Source organism: Centroberyx gerrardi, chromosome 8, assembly GCF_048128805.1.
Source record: "Centroberyx gerrardi isolate f3 chromosome 8, fCenGer3.hap1.cur.20231027, whole genome shotgun sequence".
NCBI lineage: Eukaryota > Metazoa > Chordata > Actinopteri > Beryciformes > Berycidae > Centroberyx > Centroberyx gerrardi.
Window position 1 is genome coordinate 1,638,162 of NC_136004.1, and position 20,744 is coordinate 1,658,905.

General features: G+C 43.2%; 1 protein-coding gene across 1 annotated transcript; it reads left to right on the forward strand.

Annotated features, from left to right (window-relative positions):
* The first annotated feature begins 202 nt into the window (after positions 1–202).
* On the forward strand, positions 203–20,744 carry LOC144539600 (uncharacterized). Its single transcript, XM_078285139.1, has 9 exons — positions 203–287; positions 907–1,053; positions 1,441–1,622; positions 1,767–1,903; positions 2,078–2,171; positions 2,788–2,871; positions 16,804–17,046; positions 17,161–17,325; positions 20,607–20,744. Exons 1-9 carry the CDS (start codon positions 203–205, stop codon positions 20,742–20,744), a joined length of 1,275 nt encoding a protein of 424 aa, XP_078141265.1.

Sequence of the window (20,744 nt, forward strand, 5' to 3'; positions counted from 1 at the left end):
AGAATTAATTAGTAGTATTAGTGCAGGTCACTGGGGAATTTAACAATTTATCTCAGAATCAATATTTAAATAGATTTAAAATAGCATTTTATTGTAAATTTTTGGCCACTTGGCTGAAATTAAAATTCAGTTGATAACTCTGCACCTGTGAAAGTTAAACAGCTATGTTCTCTACTGCATGCAGTTTCTGTGAGATGTCGTCATGTTGCTGAAGATGAAATACCAGAGTACCAAGAAGTACATCAGATTACAATCAGGTTTCACCTTTTTGGAATTCATCAATGAAGGTGAGTAGCTCACAGCTTGTGTAGTAAAGTGTATATCTGCCGTATGTCAAGATTCTTTTTATTTGAATGTCAGGAATGTCATAATGTATGAATATATATATTTTTTTTTACTAGAGTGGTTTTCTTTCTTATGAAGTTCATATTGGCATTACCAGCATTGGCCACTAAAGGGCAGTATGCTTCTTGGTGCAGGCCTGTTTAATGCAAGTCTTTTACACTTTTTTTAATTAAACAACAATAACTTTACAAAACAAATAGACATACAAGAAGCTGGTTAATAGGTATAACATTTTCATGACCCGTACTATAGTAAGATATATAATAATATAACAATAATAACAAAAATAATAAATCTTAAAGCTTTCTATATTCAAATTGAGTTCTATTAAGAAAGTGTTAAAAATGGATGATTTGGAGAATTTAGATTTATGAATGAGAAATTTGACAATTAAAATCAGATAATTAATTATAAAACATCATAATACTATTGTTAACCAGTGAAAGAAATGTGCAATTTCAGAATAATTTTAGAGACACATTGGTGTATCAGTAATGCATTATGTGCAGTTCTAAACCTGCTTCAGGTATCTTATCTGGTGTCATGCTTGTCTTCCTGTACTCAAAAACAAGTTTGGGCTTCATGATGCAGCTGAACTTCACATCTTTGATGAAACTGACACATCAGTGGAGGAAGACATCCTTCTTGAACTGATAGAGGCCAATCCTGACTTATGCCTGACAATACGCGACAGCATTTCAGATGAAGGTCTTTCATTATTAAATCTGCTGTAATAATCAGTGCTCACAGTTTTTCTGCTGCACAAATGTTGTCAAAGTGAGACTACTTTATGTACCTTACTGTCTGACGACTGTGACAAAGTAGGTGAATTAAGAAACAATTTTTAAGTGGAAGATAGATTAGCATCCATTTGCCAGAATAGTTTGAAAATGTGGGGTTGGTTGTGATTGTTCCATGCTTGTGTTACACAAGGTCACATTTTGCTATGTCGAAAATGTTGACATTTTATTTGAAATAATCACTGTCACAAATCATCTCTACTATAGTGTCAGGCCATCCCTGAATAGCACATTTCTAGCAGGTCACGCTTGTACTGGACATATTTTCATAATTACATTTTACCTTCTTTTCAAGATGTTTCTCCTTTAGATAATTCAACACCATCTTCCCTCTCGGATACCTTGTCAGTTAATTCAAGTGACAATGACATCACTAATCGCATAGAATGGGGGATTCCCACAGGGAGACTTACATCCAGCCCTGCAGCCAGGAACCAGTCTACCACAGAGGTTTCTGAGTCAGAGGCTTCAAAAAAGGTACTTGAGAGCAGTAGATAACGTTTATTATTTGGACTCAAAACATCATCAATGAAGTGTAGCCAATGGCCTCAGTCTTGTAGACTGAATTGTGGTACACTGAATTGTACACTGAAAAGTCAATGTTTTCTCTTATGTGAGTAGATGGTTGAAAATGCCTTACTTAGTAAACCTGGAGGTGAGGATGTCCTGGAAGAGTACAAGTCAGAAAATACACTGATGCACCACACTCAGAGACAGCTCGTCAACATATTGGCTAGCCATATGACTGAGATGCATGGGTAAGTGTACCTTAAACAAACTATTCATTTTAAACTATTTTAGACTGAAAGTATTTATAATAAGAAGGAATGTAATGAATTTTAAAAATGCACGGTTTGATTAACATATATGGGGCCTTACAGTCATTAGTAGGGCATTTAGACTATGGTTTTTCCATTGTTTTTACTCTGAAGGAGGATTCCTTCCAGTAAGCAGAAGGAGAAGTATGCCCTGGGAATCATTACACTCTTTCCTTCACTGAAGGATCCTTTTTCTCCAAAAGGCTATGTAAGTTTAAAATGAGGCTTACTTCCAGAAAATACACTATTTTACAGACTATAGCTTTGGGGTTTTAGTTTACATGATTAAATGCAACACCGTGACTTATAAAAAGTGCTGGTATTTCAACATTTTTTATTTTTTTTGTGTGTTTATTTTGATACTGACCTAAAGTATGACGCACCGCAGTACCACTGAGCAACTAAAGCTGTGGAGTATGCCACACTGTTCAACTTGGTATTGAAAATGGTCATAAAGATGCAAAATCTTTAGTGATGATTAAGTGATTACATCAGATTGTAATTCCATGCTGTTAAAACTACAATCATCAATAAAAAATGCTCCTAGTGCATTCACAATGAATTGGGTAAATGAGATACTACACAAGTCCAAAAATGGAAAACTTGACTGAAATGACTGTCCTTGAGTTTCTGGGTCTCTAACTTTGATCATTATCCCTAGCAGCCCCATCTCACATGAAAAGAATGGCTATACAAACGCAAAAAAGATAATTTGATTGACATTTTTATACAATCGTTCATTTCCAATGCTATAACTGCACTTTCTTTAAGACCAATGACTAATGGACCTTCTGTAATGATGTTTTTAAAAAATAACTAAACAGGAGCACTTCTATGATGGGGAAAAAGGCACAGGATATTTAGCATGGCGCCTCAAGACCATGTCCAGGAAAACACATCAACGGCCAGTCAAGGAAGCCACAGCAACTCGGGCACAACATGGTGTCCGCGGGGTCTTAAAAAGTATTAAAAGGTAATAAGTTAATGTAGCGAAAATTAAGGCCCTTAAAAAGTATTAAAAAGTCTTAATCGCCATTTTATGAGGTATTAAATTTTGTACCTATTTTTTCAATGTGAATAGCCTATTTGTCCAAAGAGTTTGTGTGCTAAAAGTTTGCGTGAATTTATTTATTATGCTCCTCACAACTACTACAACAAACTACAACCGGAAACAGTAATGCATAACCCGGAAGTTAAGAGACGCCCTCTTGTGCACCGGGCGAATTGCGTAGCCGCGTAGCGCTTGTGGGAAACTGAAAAATTGTTGGAACGCAAAGCAACTGAATTGAGGCACATGCCATGAATCTTGATAGCTATTTGTAAGGAGGGAGCCCCCCCACAGCTCACCGTTTGTGTCATATATTACCATTATCCAAGTTCAAAGTTTACACAAGTACATATACAAGGGCGGATATTTCATTTCACTGTTGGGGGGGACAATAAACAGAAAAATTTCTCAAGAGCAATTCCTGAAGGGGACACCAAAGGTGCCGCCAAAAGTACTGTTGTATTAAATGTATATAGAGGTCCATTATGAAACATTTCCATAAGCACTTCATTCCTTTCTTATGAAGATTTTATCAAATTGCCTTTGATATTACTGGGGTCTTTTTACTTGGCGTTTCGGTGCGCTGAAAAATGATCGGATGTCTGTTTTTCTTTTCTCTGCCATTTTAACTGACTGGCTGACAAATAGGCACACACACACACACACACACACACACACACACACACCCCACACACACACACAGCATGCAGGTTATTTACAGTAGTAGGTGAGATGCAACACCCATTAACTGAACTAAAGCTAATATATGCCTAATTAGGGCCCGAGCACCGACCGGTGCGAAGCCCTATTGAAATGCAAGGAATTATTATTAGGGCCCGAGCACCGACCGGTGCGAAGCCCGATTGAAATGCAAGGAATTATTATTATTAGGGCCCGAGCACCGACCGGTGCGAAGCCCTATTGAAATGCAAGGAATTATTAGGGCCCGAGCACCGACCGGTGCGAAGCCCTATTGAAATGCAAGGAATTATTATTAGGGCCCGAGCACCGACCGGTGCGAGCCCTATTGAAATGCGAGGAATTATTAGGGCCCGAGCACCGACCGGTGCGAGGACCTATTGTATTTCAAGGAATTATTATTAGGGCCCGAGCACCGACCGGTGCGAGGACCTATTGTAATACAAGGAATTATTAGGGCCCGAGCACCGACCGGTGCGAGGACCTATTGAAATGCAAGGAATTATTATTATTATTTTTCCCTCCAATGAATCGCAGTTTTGAGGGCCTAAACGTGCTCCAAAACTCACCAAACTTTGCACACGCCTCAGAAGTGGTGAAAAATTTGATATTTTACTGGTCTTGCGCATGGGTGTGGAAAAATGCCTCAATAGCGCCCCCTACAAATTTCAAAAAAATACTCATCGCTCTACGTTTCACCTACATGTACGAAATTTGGTAGGCACATGTATCATGTCCAGACTTACAAAAAACATCAATAGGTGCCATGACCTAAACCCAACAGGAAGTCAGCCATTTTGAATTGATTGTGGCATTTTTGTGTGTTTTTGCCCATTTACAGGGGTCATACTTTAACGAACTCCTCCTAGACGGTTAATCGGATCCACCTCAAACTTGCTCAGCGTATATAACAGACCTTGACGATGAAAAGTTATTAAAAGCTTGAGTTTTCCTCGAACGGCGTGGGCGTGGCGAGGCGTCGAATTTCCATGTTTCGCCACGAAACAGGAAGTGCTTTGTAACTCGGCCATACATGGTCAAATCTGGCCCAAACTTCACATGTTTGATAAGTGTCATGGCCTCAAGACATCAACATGGCAAAATTCAGTTATAGTCATAGCGCCACCTTCTGGCAAAACAGGAAGTGCCTGTAACTCCACCGTACATGGTCACATCTGCCCCAAACTTCACAGGTTTGATAAGTGTCCCGGCCTCAACATTTCTACAGGCCAATATTCAATCACAGTCATAGCGCCACCTACTGGCAACACAGGAAGTGGTTTGTAACTCCACTGTACATGCTCAAATCTGCACCAAACTTCACATGTTTGATGAGACTCCCGGCCTGAACACATCTACAGGCCAATTTTCAATCATAGTCATAGCGCCACCTACTGGCAAAAGGAAATGACTTGTTTTATACTGAAAATTCAGAGCCGCGTCGACCGGTCGGTGTCCAGTAATGATGCCGCGGCTGCGGCACACCCCGATGTGCGCGAAGTGCGAGGGCCCGATCATCGCTGCTTGCAGCTTTAAATAGGGCCCGAGCACCGACCGGTGCGAGGACCTATTGTAATGCAAGGAATTATTATTAGGGCCCGAGCACCGTCCGGTGCGAGGACCTATTGTATTTCAAGGAATTATTATTAGGGCCCGAGCACCGTCCGGTGCGAGGACTTATTGTATTTCAAGGAATTATTATTAGGGCCCGAGCACCGTCCGGTGCAAGGACCTATTGTATTTCAAGGAATTATTAGGGCCCGAGCACCGTCCGGTGCGAGGACCTATTGTATTTCAAGGAATTATTATTAGGGCCCGAGCACCGTCCGGTGCGAGGACCTATTGTATTTCAAGGAATTATTATTAGGGCCCGAGCACCGTCCGGTGCGAGGACCTATTGTATTTCAAGGAATTATTATTATTAGGGCCCGAGCACCGACTGGTGCGAGGACCTATTGTAATGCAAGGAATTATTAGGGCCCGAGCACCGACCGGTGCGAGGACCTATTGTAATGCAAGGAATTATTAGGGCCCGAGCACCGTCCGGTGCGAGGACCTATTGTATTTCAAGGAATTATTAGGGCCCGAGCACCGACCGGTGCGAGGACCTATTGTAATGCAAGGAATTATTAGGGCCCGAGCACCGACCGGTGCGAGGACCTATTGTAATGCAAGGAATTATTATTATTTTTCTGCCGAATGAATCGCATTTTTGAGGGGCTAAAGGTGCTGGAAAAGTTGCGAAAATTTCCACATACGTCAGAAGTGCTGAAAAATTACGGATTTTATGGGTCTCGCGCATGGGTGTGGCAAAATGGCTCAATAGCGCCCCCTACAAAATTTCAAAATAATACTCATCGCTCTACGTTTGATCTACATGTACGAAATTTGGTAGGCACATGTATCATATCCAGACCTACAAAAAACGTCAATAGGTGCCATGACCTAAACCCAACAGGAAGTCAGCCATTTTGAATTGATTGTGGCATTTTTGTGCGTTTTTGCCCATTTACAGGGGTCATACTTTAACGAACTCCTCCTAGACGGTTAATCGGATCCACCTCAAACTTGCTCAGCGTATATAACAGACCTTGACGATGAAAAGTTATTAAAAGCTTGAGTTTTCCTCGAACGGCGTGGGCGTGGCGAGGCGTCGAATTTCCATGTTTCGCCACGAAACAGGAAGTGCTTTGTAACTCGGCCATACATGGTCAAATCTGGCCCAAACTTCACATGTTTGATAAGTGTCATGGCCTCAAGACATCAACATGGCAAAATTCAGTTATAGTCATAGCGCCACCTTCTGGCAAAACAGGAAGTGGTTTGTAACTCCACTGTACATGGTCACATCTGCCCCAAACTTCACATGTTTGATAAGTGTCCCGGCCTCAACATTTCTACATGCCAATTTTCAATCACAGTCATAGCGCCACCTACTGGCAACACAGGAAGTGCTCTGTAACTCCACCGTATATGGTCAAATCTGCCCCAAACTTCACATGTTTGATGACACTCCCGGCATGAAGACATCTACATGCCAATATTCAGTTATGGTCATAGCGCCACCTACTGGCAACACAGGAAGTGGTTTGTAACTCGGCTGTACGTGGTCAAATCTGCCCCAAACTTCACACGTTTGATGAGACTCCCGGCCTCAACACATCTACAGGCCAATTTTCAATCATATTCATAGCACCACCTACTGGCAAAAGGAAATGACATGTTTTATAATGAAAATTCAGAGTCACGTCGACCGGTCGGTGTCCAGTAACGACGCCGCGGCTGCGGCACACCCTGACGTGCGCGAAGTGCGAGGGCCCGATTATCGCTGCTTGCAGCTTTAATTATTATTAGGGCCCGAGCACCGTCCGGTGCGAGGACCTATTGTATTTCAAGGAATTATTAGGGCCCGAGCACCGACCGGTGCGAGGACCTATTGTAATGCAAGGAATTATTATTATTAGGGCCCGAGCACCGACCGGTGCGAGGACCTATTGTAATGCAAGGAATTATTATTATTTTTCTGCCGAATGAATCGCATTTTTGAGGGGCTAAAGGTGCTGGAAAAGTTGCGAAAATTTGCACATACGTCAGAAGTGCTGAAAAATTACGTATTTTATGGGTCTCGCGCATGGGTGTGGCAAAATGGCTCAATAGCGCCCCCTACAAAATTTCAAAATAATACTCATCGCTCTACGTTTGATCTACATGTACGAAATTTGGTAGGCACATGTATCATGTCCAGACCTACAAAAAACGTCAATAGGTGCCATGACCTAAACCCAACAGGAAGTCAGCCATTTTGAATTGATTGTGGCATTTTTGTGCGTTTTTGCCCATTTACAGGGATCATACTTTAACGAACTCCTCCTAGACGGTTAATCGGATCCACCTCAAACTTGCTCAGCGTATATAACAGACCTTGACGATGAAAAGTTATTAAAAGCTTGAGTTTTCCTCGAACGGCGTGGGCGTGGCGAGGCGTCGAATTTCCATGTTTCGCCACGAAACAGGAAGTGCTTTGTAACTCGGCCATACATGGTCAAATCTGGCCCAAACTTCACATGTTTGATAAGTGTCATGGCCTCAAGACATCAACATGGCAAAATTCAGTTATAGTCATAGCGCCACCTTCTGGCAAAACAGGAAGTGGTTTGTAACTCCACTGTACATGGTCACATCTGCCCCAAACTTCACATGTTTGATAAGTGTCCCGGCCTCAACATTTCTACATGCCAATTTTCAATCACAGTCATAGCGCCACCTACTGGCAACACAGGAAGTGCTCTGTAACTCCACCGTATATGGTCAAATCTGCCCCAAACTTCACATGTTTGATGACACTCCCGGCATGAAGACATCTACATGCCAATATTCAGTTATGGTCATAGCGCCACCTACTGGCAACACAGGAAGTGGTTTGTAACTCGGCTGTACGTGGTCAAATCTGCCCCAAACTTCACACGTTTGATGAGACTCCCGGCCTCAACACATCTACAGGCCAATTTTCAATCATATTCATAGCACCACCTACTGGCAAAAGGAAATGACATGTTTTATAATGAAAATTCAGAGTCACGTCGACCGGTCGGTGTCCAGTAACGACGCCGCGGCTGCGGCACACCCTGACGTGCGCGAAGTGCGAGGGCCCGATTATCGCTGCTTGCAGCTTTAATTATTATTAGGGCCCGAGCACCGTCCGGTGCGAGGACCTATTGTATTTCAAGGAATTATTAGGGCCCGAGCACCGACCGGTGCGAGGACCTATTGTAATGCAAGGAATTATTATTATTAGGGCCCGAGCACCGACCGGTGCGAGGACCTATTGTAATGCAAGGAATTATTATTATTTTTCTGCCGAATGAATCGCATTTTTGAGGGGCTAAAGGTGCTGGAAAAGTTGCGAAAATTTGCACATACGTCAGAAGTGCTGAAAAATTACGTATTTTATGGGTCTCGCGCATGGGTGTGGCAAAATGGCTCAATAGCGCCCCCTACAAAATTTCAAAATAATACTCATCGCTCTACGTTTGATCTACATGTACGAAATTTGGTAGGCACATGTATCATGTCCAGACCTACAAAAAACGTCAATAGGTGCCATGACCTAAACCCAACAGGAAGTCAGCTATTTTGAATTGATTGTGGCATTTTTGTGCGTTTTTGCCCATTTACAGGGATCATACTTTAACGAACTCCTCCTAGACGGTTAATCGGATCCACCTCAAACTTGCTCAGCGTATATAACAGACCTTGACGATGAAAAGTTATTAAAAGCTTGAGTTTTCCTCGAACGGCGTGGGCGTGGCGAGGCGTCGAATTTCCATGTTTCGCCACGAAACAGGAAGTGCTTTGTAACTCGGCCGTACATGGTCAAATCTGGCCCAAACTTCACGTTTGATAAGTGTCATGGCCTCAAGACATCAACATGGCAAAATTCAGTTATAGTCATAGCGCCACCTTCTGGCAAAACAGGAAGTGGTTTGTAACTCCACTGTACATGGTCACATCTGCCCCAAACTTCACATGTTTGATAAGTGTCCCGGCCTCAACATTTCTACATGCCAATTTTCAATCACAGTCATAGCGCCACCTACTGGCAACACAGGAAGTGCTCTGTAACTCCACCGTATATGGTCAAATCTGCCCCAAACTTCACATGTTTGATGAAACTCCCGGCATGAAGACATCGACATGCCAATATTCAGTTATGGTCATAGCGCCACCTACTGGCAACACAGGAAGTGGTTTGTAACTCGGCTGTACGTGGTCAAATCTGCCCCAAACTTCACACGTTTGATGAGACTCCCGGCCTCAACACATCTACAGGCCAATTTTCAATCATAGTCATAGCACCACCTACTGGCAAAAGGAAATGACATGTTTTATAATGAAAATTCAGAGTCACGTCGACCGGTCGGTGTCCAGTAACGACGCCGCGGCTGCGGCACACCCTGACGTGCGCGAAGTGCGAGGGCCTGATCATCGCTGCTTGCAGCTTTAATTAGGGCCCGAGCACCGTCCGGTGCGAGGACCTATTGTATTTCAAGGAATTATTATTAGGGCCCGAGCACCGTCCGGTGCGAGGACCTATTGTATTTCAAGGAATTATTATTATTATTTTTCTTTGTAAAAAAAAAAACGCATTTTTGAGGGGCTAAACGTGCTCGGAAAGTTGCGAAACTTTGCACACACGTCAGAAGTGGTGAAAAATTACATATTTTATGGGTCTTGCGCATGGGTTTGGCTAAATGGCTCAATAGCGCCCCCTACAAAATTTCAAAAAAATACTCATCGCTCTACGTTTCACCTACATGTACCAAATTTGGTAGGCACATGTATCATGTCCAGACCTACAAAAAACATCAATACGTGCCATGACCTAAACCCAACAGGAAGTCAGCCATTTTGAATTGATTGTGGCATTTTTGTGCGTTTTTGCCCATTTACAGGGTTCATACTTTAACGAACTCCTCCTAGACGGTTAATCGGATCAAACTCAAACTTGCTCAGCGTATATAACAGACCTTGACGATGAAAAATTGTTAAAAGCTTGAGTTTTCCTCGAACGGCGTGGGCGTGGCGAGGCGTCGAATTTCCATGTTTCGCCACGAAACAGGAAGTGCTATGTAACTCCACTGTACATGGTCAAATCTGCCCCAAACTTCACATGTTTGATAAGTGTCACAGTCTGAACACATCTAAAGGCCAATATTCAGTTATAGTCATGGGCGGGGCGTCGCATTTCCATGTTTCGCCACGAAACAGGAAGTGCTTTGTAACTCCACTGTACATGGTCAAGTCTGCCCCAAACTTCACATGTTTGCTAAGTGTCACAGTCTGAACACATCTAAAGGCCAATATTCAGTTATAGTCATGGGCGGGGCGTCGAATTTCCATGTTTCGCCACGAAACAGGAAGTGGTTTGTAACTCCACTGTACATGGTCAAATCTGCCCCAAACTTCACATGTTTGCTAAGTGTCACAGTCTGAACACATCTAAAGGCCAATATTCAGTTATAGTCATGGGCGGGGCGTCGGATTTCCATGTTTCGCCACGAAACAGGAAGTGGTATGTAACTCCGCTGGACGTGGTCAAATCTGGCACAAACTTCACATGTCTGCTAAGTGTCACAGTCTGAACACATCTAAAGGCCAATATTCAGTTATAGTCATAGCGCCACCTACTGGCAAAACAGGAAGTGGTTTGTATCTCGGCTGTACGTGGTCAAATCTGCCCCAAACTTCACATTTTTTATGAGAGTCCTGGCCTCAACATTTCTACATGCCAATATTCTGTTATAGTCATAGCTCCACCTACTGGCAACACAGGAAATGGCTTGTAACTCGGCTGTACGTGGTCTAATCTGACCCAAACTTCACATGTTTGATGACAGTCCCAGCCTGAACAAATCTACATGGCAATATTTAGTCATAGTCATAGCGCCACCTACTGGCAAAACAGGAAGTGGTTTGTAACTCGGCTGTACGTGGTCAAATCTGCCCCAAACTTCACATTTTTTATGAGAGTCCTGGCCTCAACATTTCTACATGCCAATATTCAGTTATAGACATAGCGCCACCTACTGGCAACACAGGAAATGACACGTTATATACAGAAAATCAGAGCCGCGTCTACAGGTCGGTGTCCAGCAACGATGCCGCGGCTGCGGCACACCCCGACATGCGCGAAGTGCGAGGGCCCGATCATCGCTGCTTGCAGCTTTAATTATTATTATTATTTTTCTGCCGAATGAATCGCATTTTTGAGGGGCTAAAGGTGCTGGAAAAGTTGCGAAAATTTGCACATACGTCAGAAGTGCTGAAAAATTACATATTTTATGGGTCTCGCGCATGGGTGTGGCAAAATGGCTCAATAGCGCCCCCTACAAAATTTCAAAATAATACTCATCGCTCTACGTTTGACCTACATGTACGAAATTTGGTAGGCACATGTATCATGTCCAGACCTACAAAAAACGTCAATAGCTGCCATGACCTAAACCCAACAGGAAGTCAGCCATTTTGAATTGATTGTGGCATTTTTGTGCGTTTTTGCCCATTTACAGGGGTCATACTTTAACGAACTCCTCCTAGACGGTTAATCGGATCCACCTCAAACTTGCTCAGCGTATATAACAGACCTTGACGATGAAAAGTTATTAAAAGCTTGAGTTTTCCTCGAACGGCGTGGGCGTGGCGAGGCGTCGAATTTCCATGTTTCGCCACGAAACAGGAAGTGCTTTGTAACTTGGCCGTACATGGTCAAATCTGGCCCAAACTTCACATGTTTGATAAGTGTCATGGCCTCAAGACATCAACATGGCAAAATTCAGTTATAGTCATAGCGCCACCTTCTGGCAAAACAGGAAGTGGTTTGTAACTCCACTGTACATGGTCACATCTGCCCCAAACTTCACATGTTTGATAAGTGTCCCGGCCTCAACATTTCTACATGCCAATTTTCAATCACAGTCATAGCGCCACCTACTGGCAACACAGGAAGTGCTCTGTAACTCCACCGTATATGGTCAAATCTGCCCCAAACTTCACATGTTTGATGACACTCCCGGCATGAAGACATCGACATGCCAATATTCAGTTATGGTCATAGCGCCACCTACTGGCAACACAGGAAGTGGTTTGTAACTCAGCTGTACGTGGTCAAATCTGCCCCAAACTTCACACGTTTGATGAGACTCCCGGCCTCAACACATCTACAGGCCAATTTTCAATCATAGTCATAGCGCCACCTACTGGCAAAAGGAAATGACATGTTTTATAATGAAAATTCAGAGTCACGTCGACCGGTCGGTGTCCAGTAACGACGCCGCGGCTGCGGCACACCCTGACGTGCGCGAAGTGCGAGGGCCCAATCATCGTTGCTTGCAGCTTTAATTATTATTATTTTTCTTTGTAAAAAAAAACGCATTTTTGAGGGGCTAAACGTGCTCGGAAAGTTGCGAAACTTTGCACACACGTCAGAAGTGGTGAAAAATTACATATTTTATGGGTCTTGCGCATGGGTTTGGCTAAATGGCTCAATAGCGCCCCCTACAAAATTTCAAAAAAATACTCATCGCTCTACGTTTCACCTACATGTACCAAATTTGGTAGGCACATGTATCATGTCCAGACCTACAAAAAACATCAATACGTGCCATGACCTAAACCCAACAGGAAGTCAGCCATTTTGAATTGATTGTGCCATTTTTGTGCGTTTTTGCCCATTTACAGGGGTCATACTTTAACGAACTCCTCCTAGACGGTTAATCGGATCCATCTCAAACTTGCTCAGCGTACATAACAGACCTTGACGATCAAAAGTTATTAAAAGCTTGAGTTTTCCTCCAACGGTGTGGGCGTGGCCTGGCGTCGAATTTCCATGTTTCGCCATGAAACAGGAAGTGCCTGTAACTCCACCGTACATGCTCACATCTGCCCCAAACTTCACATGTTTGATAAGTGTCCCGGCCTCAACATTTCTACATGCCGATTTTCAATCACTGTCATAGCGCCACCTACTGGCAACACAGGAAGTGCTTTGTAACTCGGCTGTACGTGGTCACATCTGCCCCAAACTTCACATGTTTGCTAAGTGTCATGGCCTCAAGACATCGACATGGCAATATTAATTTATAGTCATAGCGCCACCTGCTGGCAATACAGGAAGTGCTTTGTAACTCCACTGTACATGGTCACATCTGCCCCAAACTTCACATGTTTGATGAGTGTCCCAGCCTGAACACATCCACAGGCCAATATTCAGTTATAGTCATAGTGCCACCTACTGGCAACACAGGAAGTGGTTTGTAACTCCACTGTACATGCTCAAATCTGCACCAAACTTCACATATTTGATGAGAGTCCCGGGCTGAAGACATCGACATGCCAATATTCAATTATGGTCATAGCGCCACCTGCTGGCAACACAGGAAGTGGTTTGTAACTCGGCTGTACGTGGTCAAATCTGCCCCAAACTTCACATGTTTGATGAGACTCCCGGCCTCAACACATCTACAGGCCAATTTTCAATCATAGTCATAGCGCCACCTACTGGCAAAAGGAAATGACTTGTTTTATACTGAAAATACAGAGCCGCGTCGACCGGTCGGTGTCCAGTAATGATGCCGCGGCTGCGGCACACCCCGACATGCGCGGAGTGCGAGGGCCCGATCATCTTTAATTATTATTATATTTCCCTCCAATGAATCGCATTTTTAAGGGGCTAAAGGTGCTCGGATAGTTGCGAAACTTTGCACATGCCTCACAAGTGCTGAAAAATTTAATATTTTATGGGTCTTGCACATGGGTGTGGCAAAATGGCTCAATAGTGCCCCCTACAAAATTTCAAATAAATACCCGTCGCGCTACGTTTCACCTACATATACGAAATTTGCCAGGCACATGTATCATGTCCAGACTTAAAAAAAAGGTCAATGGGTGCCATGACCTAAACCCAACAGGAAGTCAGCCATTTTGCATTTATTGTGGCATTTTTGGCCATTTACAGGGGTCATACTTTAACAAACTCCTCTTAGGAGGTTAATCGGATCCACCTCAAACTTGGTCAGCGTATATAACAGACCTTGACGATGAAAAGTTATCAAAAGCTTGAGTTTACGTCCAACGGTGTGGGCGTGGCGAGGCGTCGAATTTCCATGTTTCGCCACGAAACAGGAAGTGCTATGTAACTCGACTGTACATGGTCAAATCTGCCCCAAACTTCACATGTTTGATAAGTGTCATGGCCTCAAGACATCGACATGGCAATATTCAGTTATAGTCATAGCGCCACCTACTGGCAAATCAGGAAGTGGTTTGTAACTCCACTGTACATGGTCAAATCTGCCCCAAACTTCACATGTTTGATAAGTGTCATGGCTTCAAGACATCGACATGGCAATATTCAGTTATAGTCATAGCGCCACCTACTGGCAAAACAGGAAGTGGTTTGTAACTCCACTGTACATGCTCAAATCTGCCCCAAACTTCACATGTTTGATGAGAGTCCCGGCCTGAGCACATCTACAGGCCAATATTCCGTTACAGTCATAGCGCCACCTACTGGCAACACAGGAAGTGGTTTGGAACTCGGCTGTACATGGTCACATCTGCCCCAAACTTCACATGTTTGATAAGTGTCCCGGCCTGAGCACATCTACAGGCCAATATTCCGTTACAGTCATAGCGCCACCTACTGGCAACACAGGAAGTGCTCTGTAACTCCACCGTACATGGTCAAATCTGCCCCAAACTTCACACGATTGATGACAGTCCTGCCCTGAAGACATCTACAAGCCGATTTTAAATCATAGTCATAGCGCCACCTACTGGCAAAAGGAAATGACATCTTTTATACTGAAAATTCAGAGCCGCATCGACCGGTCAGTGTCCAGTAACGCCGCCGCGGCTGCAGCACACCCCAACGTGCGGAAAGTGCGAGGGCCCAATCATCGCTGCTTGCAGCTTTAATTAGATTTAGTTTTCCCGAAAAAGCAGATCTCTAATGTTTTGCTGTCAATGTGTAAAAGTCCAGAACGCTATGAAGCCTGCCAGAAACTTACTTATATTTTAACATAATGTTTGTTGTAATTATGTCTTTTTTATTAATTAAGTCTTCATTTATTTCCAAAATTATGAACAAAATAACATAGTGGCAGCCATTTTACATGCAGTAAGAAAAAAATAATATACTTAGAACCTAATTACGTAGGGTAAGTTAATCTTAAATATTATATTATAGAAATATTATTGTTACCATCTACAAAAGATAAAGTATTTTGGTATGAAAACCGGCATTTTAATTTAACCAAGTATCCTGTATCATAAATACATGTCTGGCATTTGTAACAAACCAAACCGCTTGAAAATTGGTCGAAAATTCAGTGAGTTATGATGATTTTAATTGTGGATAGACCTCCTGCCTCCATAGACATACATGCATTAGGAGACGCGGCTCCGTACCAACACGCTGACGCACAAGATTCAACCGCGAGGTAATGGAGCCAACAAAATGTAGTCTGGTTACAATTGTGAATGTGTTTTATTCTATTGAGTGGTAGAAGTAAAGAAAAATGTCTGACACATCCTTTGTTTTAAGTTAACCTTTGCAAAGTAGCTTACTGGAGGTCAGCCACCACTGACACACTTCCAGAGATCCTCCACAGACACTCGTACCGAGGGCTAATGTGTGTGTGTGGGGGTTCGGGGAGGCAGGTAGGCAGTGGACCAAACCACTGTGAGGCATATGAGAGGGGGACGCAATCTTTCGAAACTTAAAAACGCATTGTTTTGCATCTATAATTAGCACAAGTGCTTTCAATGCATATTATTATATTATTTAAAATTATATAGTTATGTTTACAATGATATATTGAGGGGGACAACTCTCTGTTAGTCCCAGGAAGGGGGGGTCCGGACCCCCCTGTCCCCCCCGTAATTTCCGCCCCTGTACATATAGTGAAATTCTGAGTTCTGAAATGTATGATTTCATAAGACTGTGTGTGTGTGTGTGTGTGTGTGGCTTTATCAGTTGTAATTGTAATATACAGTAGGCCCAGGAGTGTCCTTCTAATGGCTAAGTTGCCATTCACTGCTGTAGAGCCCCACCTGCCCAATAGCATGCTGATGATGTGATTCCCAATGTTTTGTGTGAAAATGTTGTATGGCCTCATTTGTTAGGCCAAATGCAATGGAAAGTGAATGGGAAAGAGAGCAAAGCATGCAAAGACCACAGAGATTTTTGTTAATGACCGTGTTGTGTGTGTGTGTGCGTGCGTGCGTGTGTGTGTGAGCGTGTTACTGTTATTACTTTTAATAAACCTTGCCTTTGGGTTAGTCACTCAATTTATTCTCTTGAGCTTTGTTCCCTCCCGGCCTATCTGAATTCTGTTTTATTGATACAGTGGTCCATAGAAGTTATCGCAAACTAAGACTGTTTCGTTTTGCAATCTCAAAATCAATGTATAGTAAATGTAAGTTAAAGGTGTGTCGCTGATGTAACCAGTTACAGCTCGAAGTGGTGTTGAGGTCTTAAAATATATTGAAAAGGTCTTAAAAAGGTCTTAAAAGGTATTGAATTTAACTTCAGGATTCCTGCATATACCCTGCACAAGGACCAAACCGCCAAAGATCTGCAGCCACAATGCCTCAGCAGCTTGATGGAGATGCCTGCAGAGAGGCTATATCATTTCTTGTTCACTCTCCTGATGAAGCAAGTGTGTTTAAGAAGATGAAGATTACCTTCCAACATCGCCAGGACCTAGTGCATGACTCACAGGGAACCACAGACATCTTCAAAACATTCCCACGTTTTTTAGATGTCAAACGACTAGTGAGTTGTGCATCTCTGTCACTTAAAATCCAGTCTTTAATTTGTTAAGATGTAAGCCCTTAGCAGTGCACTGGCCACTGCCTGGATGTATTTGCATATGTGTATGTTCAACAGCTGAATCAAGACTTCCTGCTGCTGTTTGGTGCTGAAACGGCCTCCAAGATGCTTGAGAAGTGGGATACAGCATTCAAGCCCAAGGTTATCGAAGAGGCCAAACACCTGACTTGGTCAACTGAGCTGCGGAGACTTCTGAAAGCGGCTGAGAAACTTGCAGAGAATGATAATGACACCAGTAAGCAACATGACTTGTTTTGTTTATATTCCAAACATCTAGGGCAAGGGTGCCCAACCAGTCGATCGCGGACTGATTCCCAGTCGATCGCGAGAAGTGTAGTCAATAAAATAGAAAGGTGTATCAGCGTTTTCCTGCGCGTGCTCTCCTTTCTCACCATGCAACCTCTGGTGTCCTATCCTGCCAGATACACTTCAACACCACAGTTTTGCTATTGGCTACTGGCCAGTTGTCGCTAGGCAACCAATTGACGCTTCACGGCCATGATCGACTAGTTAGCTAGCTAAATTGGCAAAACACAAATATGGCAGAAGCCAAAAAATCGATTTTCATTCAGACTGGGAGGAGGATTATTTTTTTGTTTACTCAAATTCAAAGTCCATCTGTCTTATCTGCAAGCGTGGCCTTACCGAAGAAGGGTAATTTGGAGCGGATTTTCAAAACGGTGCACAAAAGGTACGAGACCGATTTCCCTGCTAAAACAGCTCTACGCACCCGAAAAGTGCGGGAATTGAAGCGTCAGTTAGCAGCACAGCTGTCAATTTTTACCAGGCCCAACACCAAGGGTAAGGCTGCAATAATAGCATCTTATCGCGTCAGTCACGTTCTTGCTAAACACAAGAAATCTTTCAAGGACGGCGAAGTTGAGCGTTTGTCGAGGCTGCAGATGCACTCTTCGGTGACTTTAAGAATAAAACGGATATCGTGGCTGCTATTAAGGACGTGCAATTATCCCGGAATACCGTTACACGGCAAGGGAATGGCAGAGGATGTCGAGGAGCAACTGAAGAAGGACATTGACGCATGTGAGTGTTTTTTTCTCCAGTTCGATGAGTCGACTGATATGGTGGATGTGGCACAGTTATGTGTTTTCATCAGAATGGTTTTTGGAGACATGAGTGCAAAAGAAGAGCTACTCACCATTTTGCCATTGAAAGGACACACTAGAGGCAAAGATATTTTCCACGCTTTCATGGAATTTGTTAACAAGAGCCAATTGCCCCTCTTTAAGCTCATCTCCATCACAACTGATGGTGCTCCTTCATTGCATTGTGCAAACAAAGTGAATCTTTCCCGGACTTCCTTAATTATCATTGTATAATTCACCAGCAAGCATTGTGTGGGAAGATTTTAAATATGAAAGAAGTGATGGATGTTGCGATGAAGATTGTGTGTTCCGTTCGGTCCAGGAGTCTACAGAGAAGGTTATTCTGTGCTCACTTGGAGGAGACAGGCGCAGAACACACAGACCTGCTGCTGCACACAGATGTTAGATGGCTAAGCAGAGGTAAATTTTTGGCAAGATTCACTGAGTTGTTTTTATGCCTCCGCTCCAGCGACAGCCGTGGCCGGAGGCATTATGTTTTCGGGTTGTCCGTCCGTCCATACGTCCGTCCGTATGTACGTCCCATTCTCGTGAACGCGATATCTCAGGAACGCCTTGAGGGAATTTCTTCAAATTTGGCACAAACGTCCACTTGGACTCAAGGATGAACTGATTAGATTTTGGTGGTCAAAGGTCAAGGTCACTGTGACCTCACGTCCGTCCCATTCTCATGAACGTGATATCTCAGGAACGCCTGGAGGGAATTTCATTACATCTGGCACAAACGTCCACTTGGACTCAAGGATGAACTGATTAGAATTTGGTGGTCAAAGGTCAAGGTCACTGTGACCTCACAAAAGACGTTTTTGGCCATAACTCAAGAATTCATACACTAATTATGACAAAATTTCACACAAATGTCTAATAGGATAAAATGATGAAGTGATGACATTTTATATCCAAAAGTTCAAAGGTCAACTTCACTGTGACATCATAATGTTTTGCTTACCACTGTAGCTGAGAAAACGATCTTGGATCATTCTACAAAAACGGTGGAAGTGCTGTCACTTACTTTTACAGACACCAAAATCCTTTAAGTTGACCTAATAATCACATTAATTATATATGTTCAATAAATAAAGACTGTCCTTGCAATGATAAAAAAAAGTTTATTGGCGGAGGCATACAACCGCGAGGCGGTTATTTCTAGTTTTTTTTAAAAAAATTTTAAAGATTTATTTTAGGCATTTTATGCTTTATTGATAGAGACAGTGTGAGAGAGAGACAGGAATGTATGGGAGAGAGAGAGGGGAGAACATGCAGCAAATGACCGCGGGCCAGATTCGAACCCGGGTCACTGCGGGAAAGATTGTTGCCTGAAATCAAAGATTTTCTGAAGCTTTCAAAACATGCAGAATATGCACAGCTAGAGGACTACCAGTGGCTTTTGGATTTAGCGTTCCTGACAGATCTCACTGACCTGCTTAATGAGCTTAATTTAGAGCTGCAGGGTAAGGATAAATATGTAATCAACATGATCAGTTCAGTGAACACATTTAAAAGCAAGCTACAACTGCTGTCAAGTAGGCTGCAACGCTGTGACCTGCGGAACTTTCCTCACATGCAGGCAGAACTTCAACGTCAGGGCAAAGACTTTGTGCAGCTTGACAGTGCACGTTATGAGGAGCAAGTTCAGAGCATCTTGTCAGAATTTGAGAAGCGCTTTACTGACTTTGCATCCAACGAGCCTGTTGCCAGCTATCTGTGTTTTCCATTTGGTGCAAGTATTGATGTGGATTGCATTGCCTCCAAAGTAGTATCACTGTTCCACCTGGATAGCTCTGCTGTTGAGAATGAGATTCTCACACTGCAAAATTACATTGAGATCAAATCCAGGGCAACACCTGGCATGAATGGAGAGTTCTGGAACCTACTGCTGGAACAAAAGTATCCCAACCTCAGAAGATGCGCCTTGAACTTGACAGCACTTTTTGGAACAACCTATTTGTGCGAGTCTGCTTTCTCTCACATGAAAATCATCAAGTCAAAGTACAGATCCACAATGACAGATGACCACCTTGTGGCCTGCCTAAGGCTTGCAACCGTGCTAGTTTCCCGTGACTACGAGAAACTAGCTGTCTCCTCCCAGTGCCAGCGGTCCCACTAAGGTAGAGAAATACATTTATTTCCACTTTTCCAACTTAGAGAACTACCTTTTATTATATCTGGATTAATTTTCTGTTTGTTGTGTTTATATTAAATACGTAGGTAGGCTATCAGTAATGGCTACGGCTCCCTATTTGGACTGGTAGATCTCGGCAGACTGGCAACTTTAAAAGTAGATCTTGGTTCAAAAAAGGTTGGGCACCCCTGATCTAGGGCTACTTTCTTTGTGCATTCCAAGTAAATAAATGACTTTTTGCCTTGTTTTTTCCCCTGATGGACTGGGACAGTGACATGGCTTCCCTGCTGCTCCTTCTCCATCTCTTGCCACCCACAGCTGGGCGGAGGAGGATCAAAATAAGTTCCAGTGATGCAGTGGACAAGAATTGGAATTCTCTGATCTCATATTTATACTGA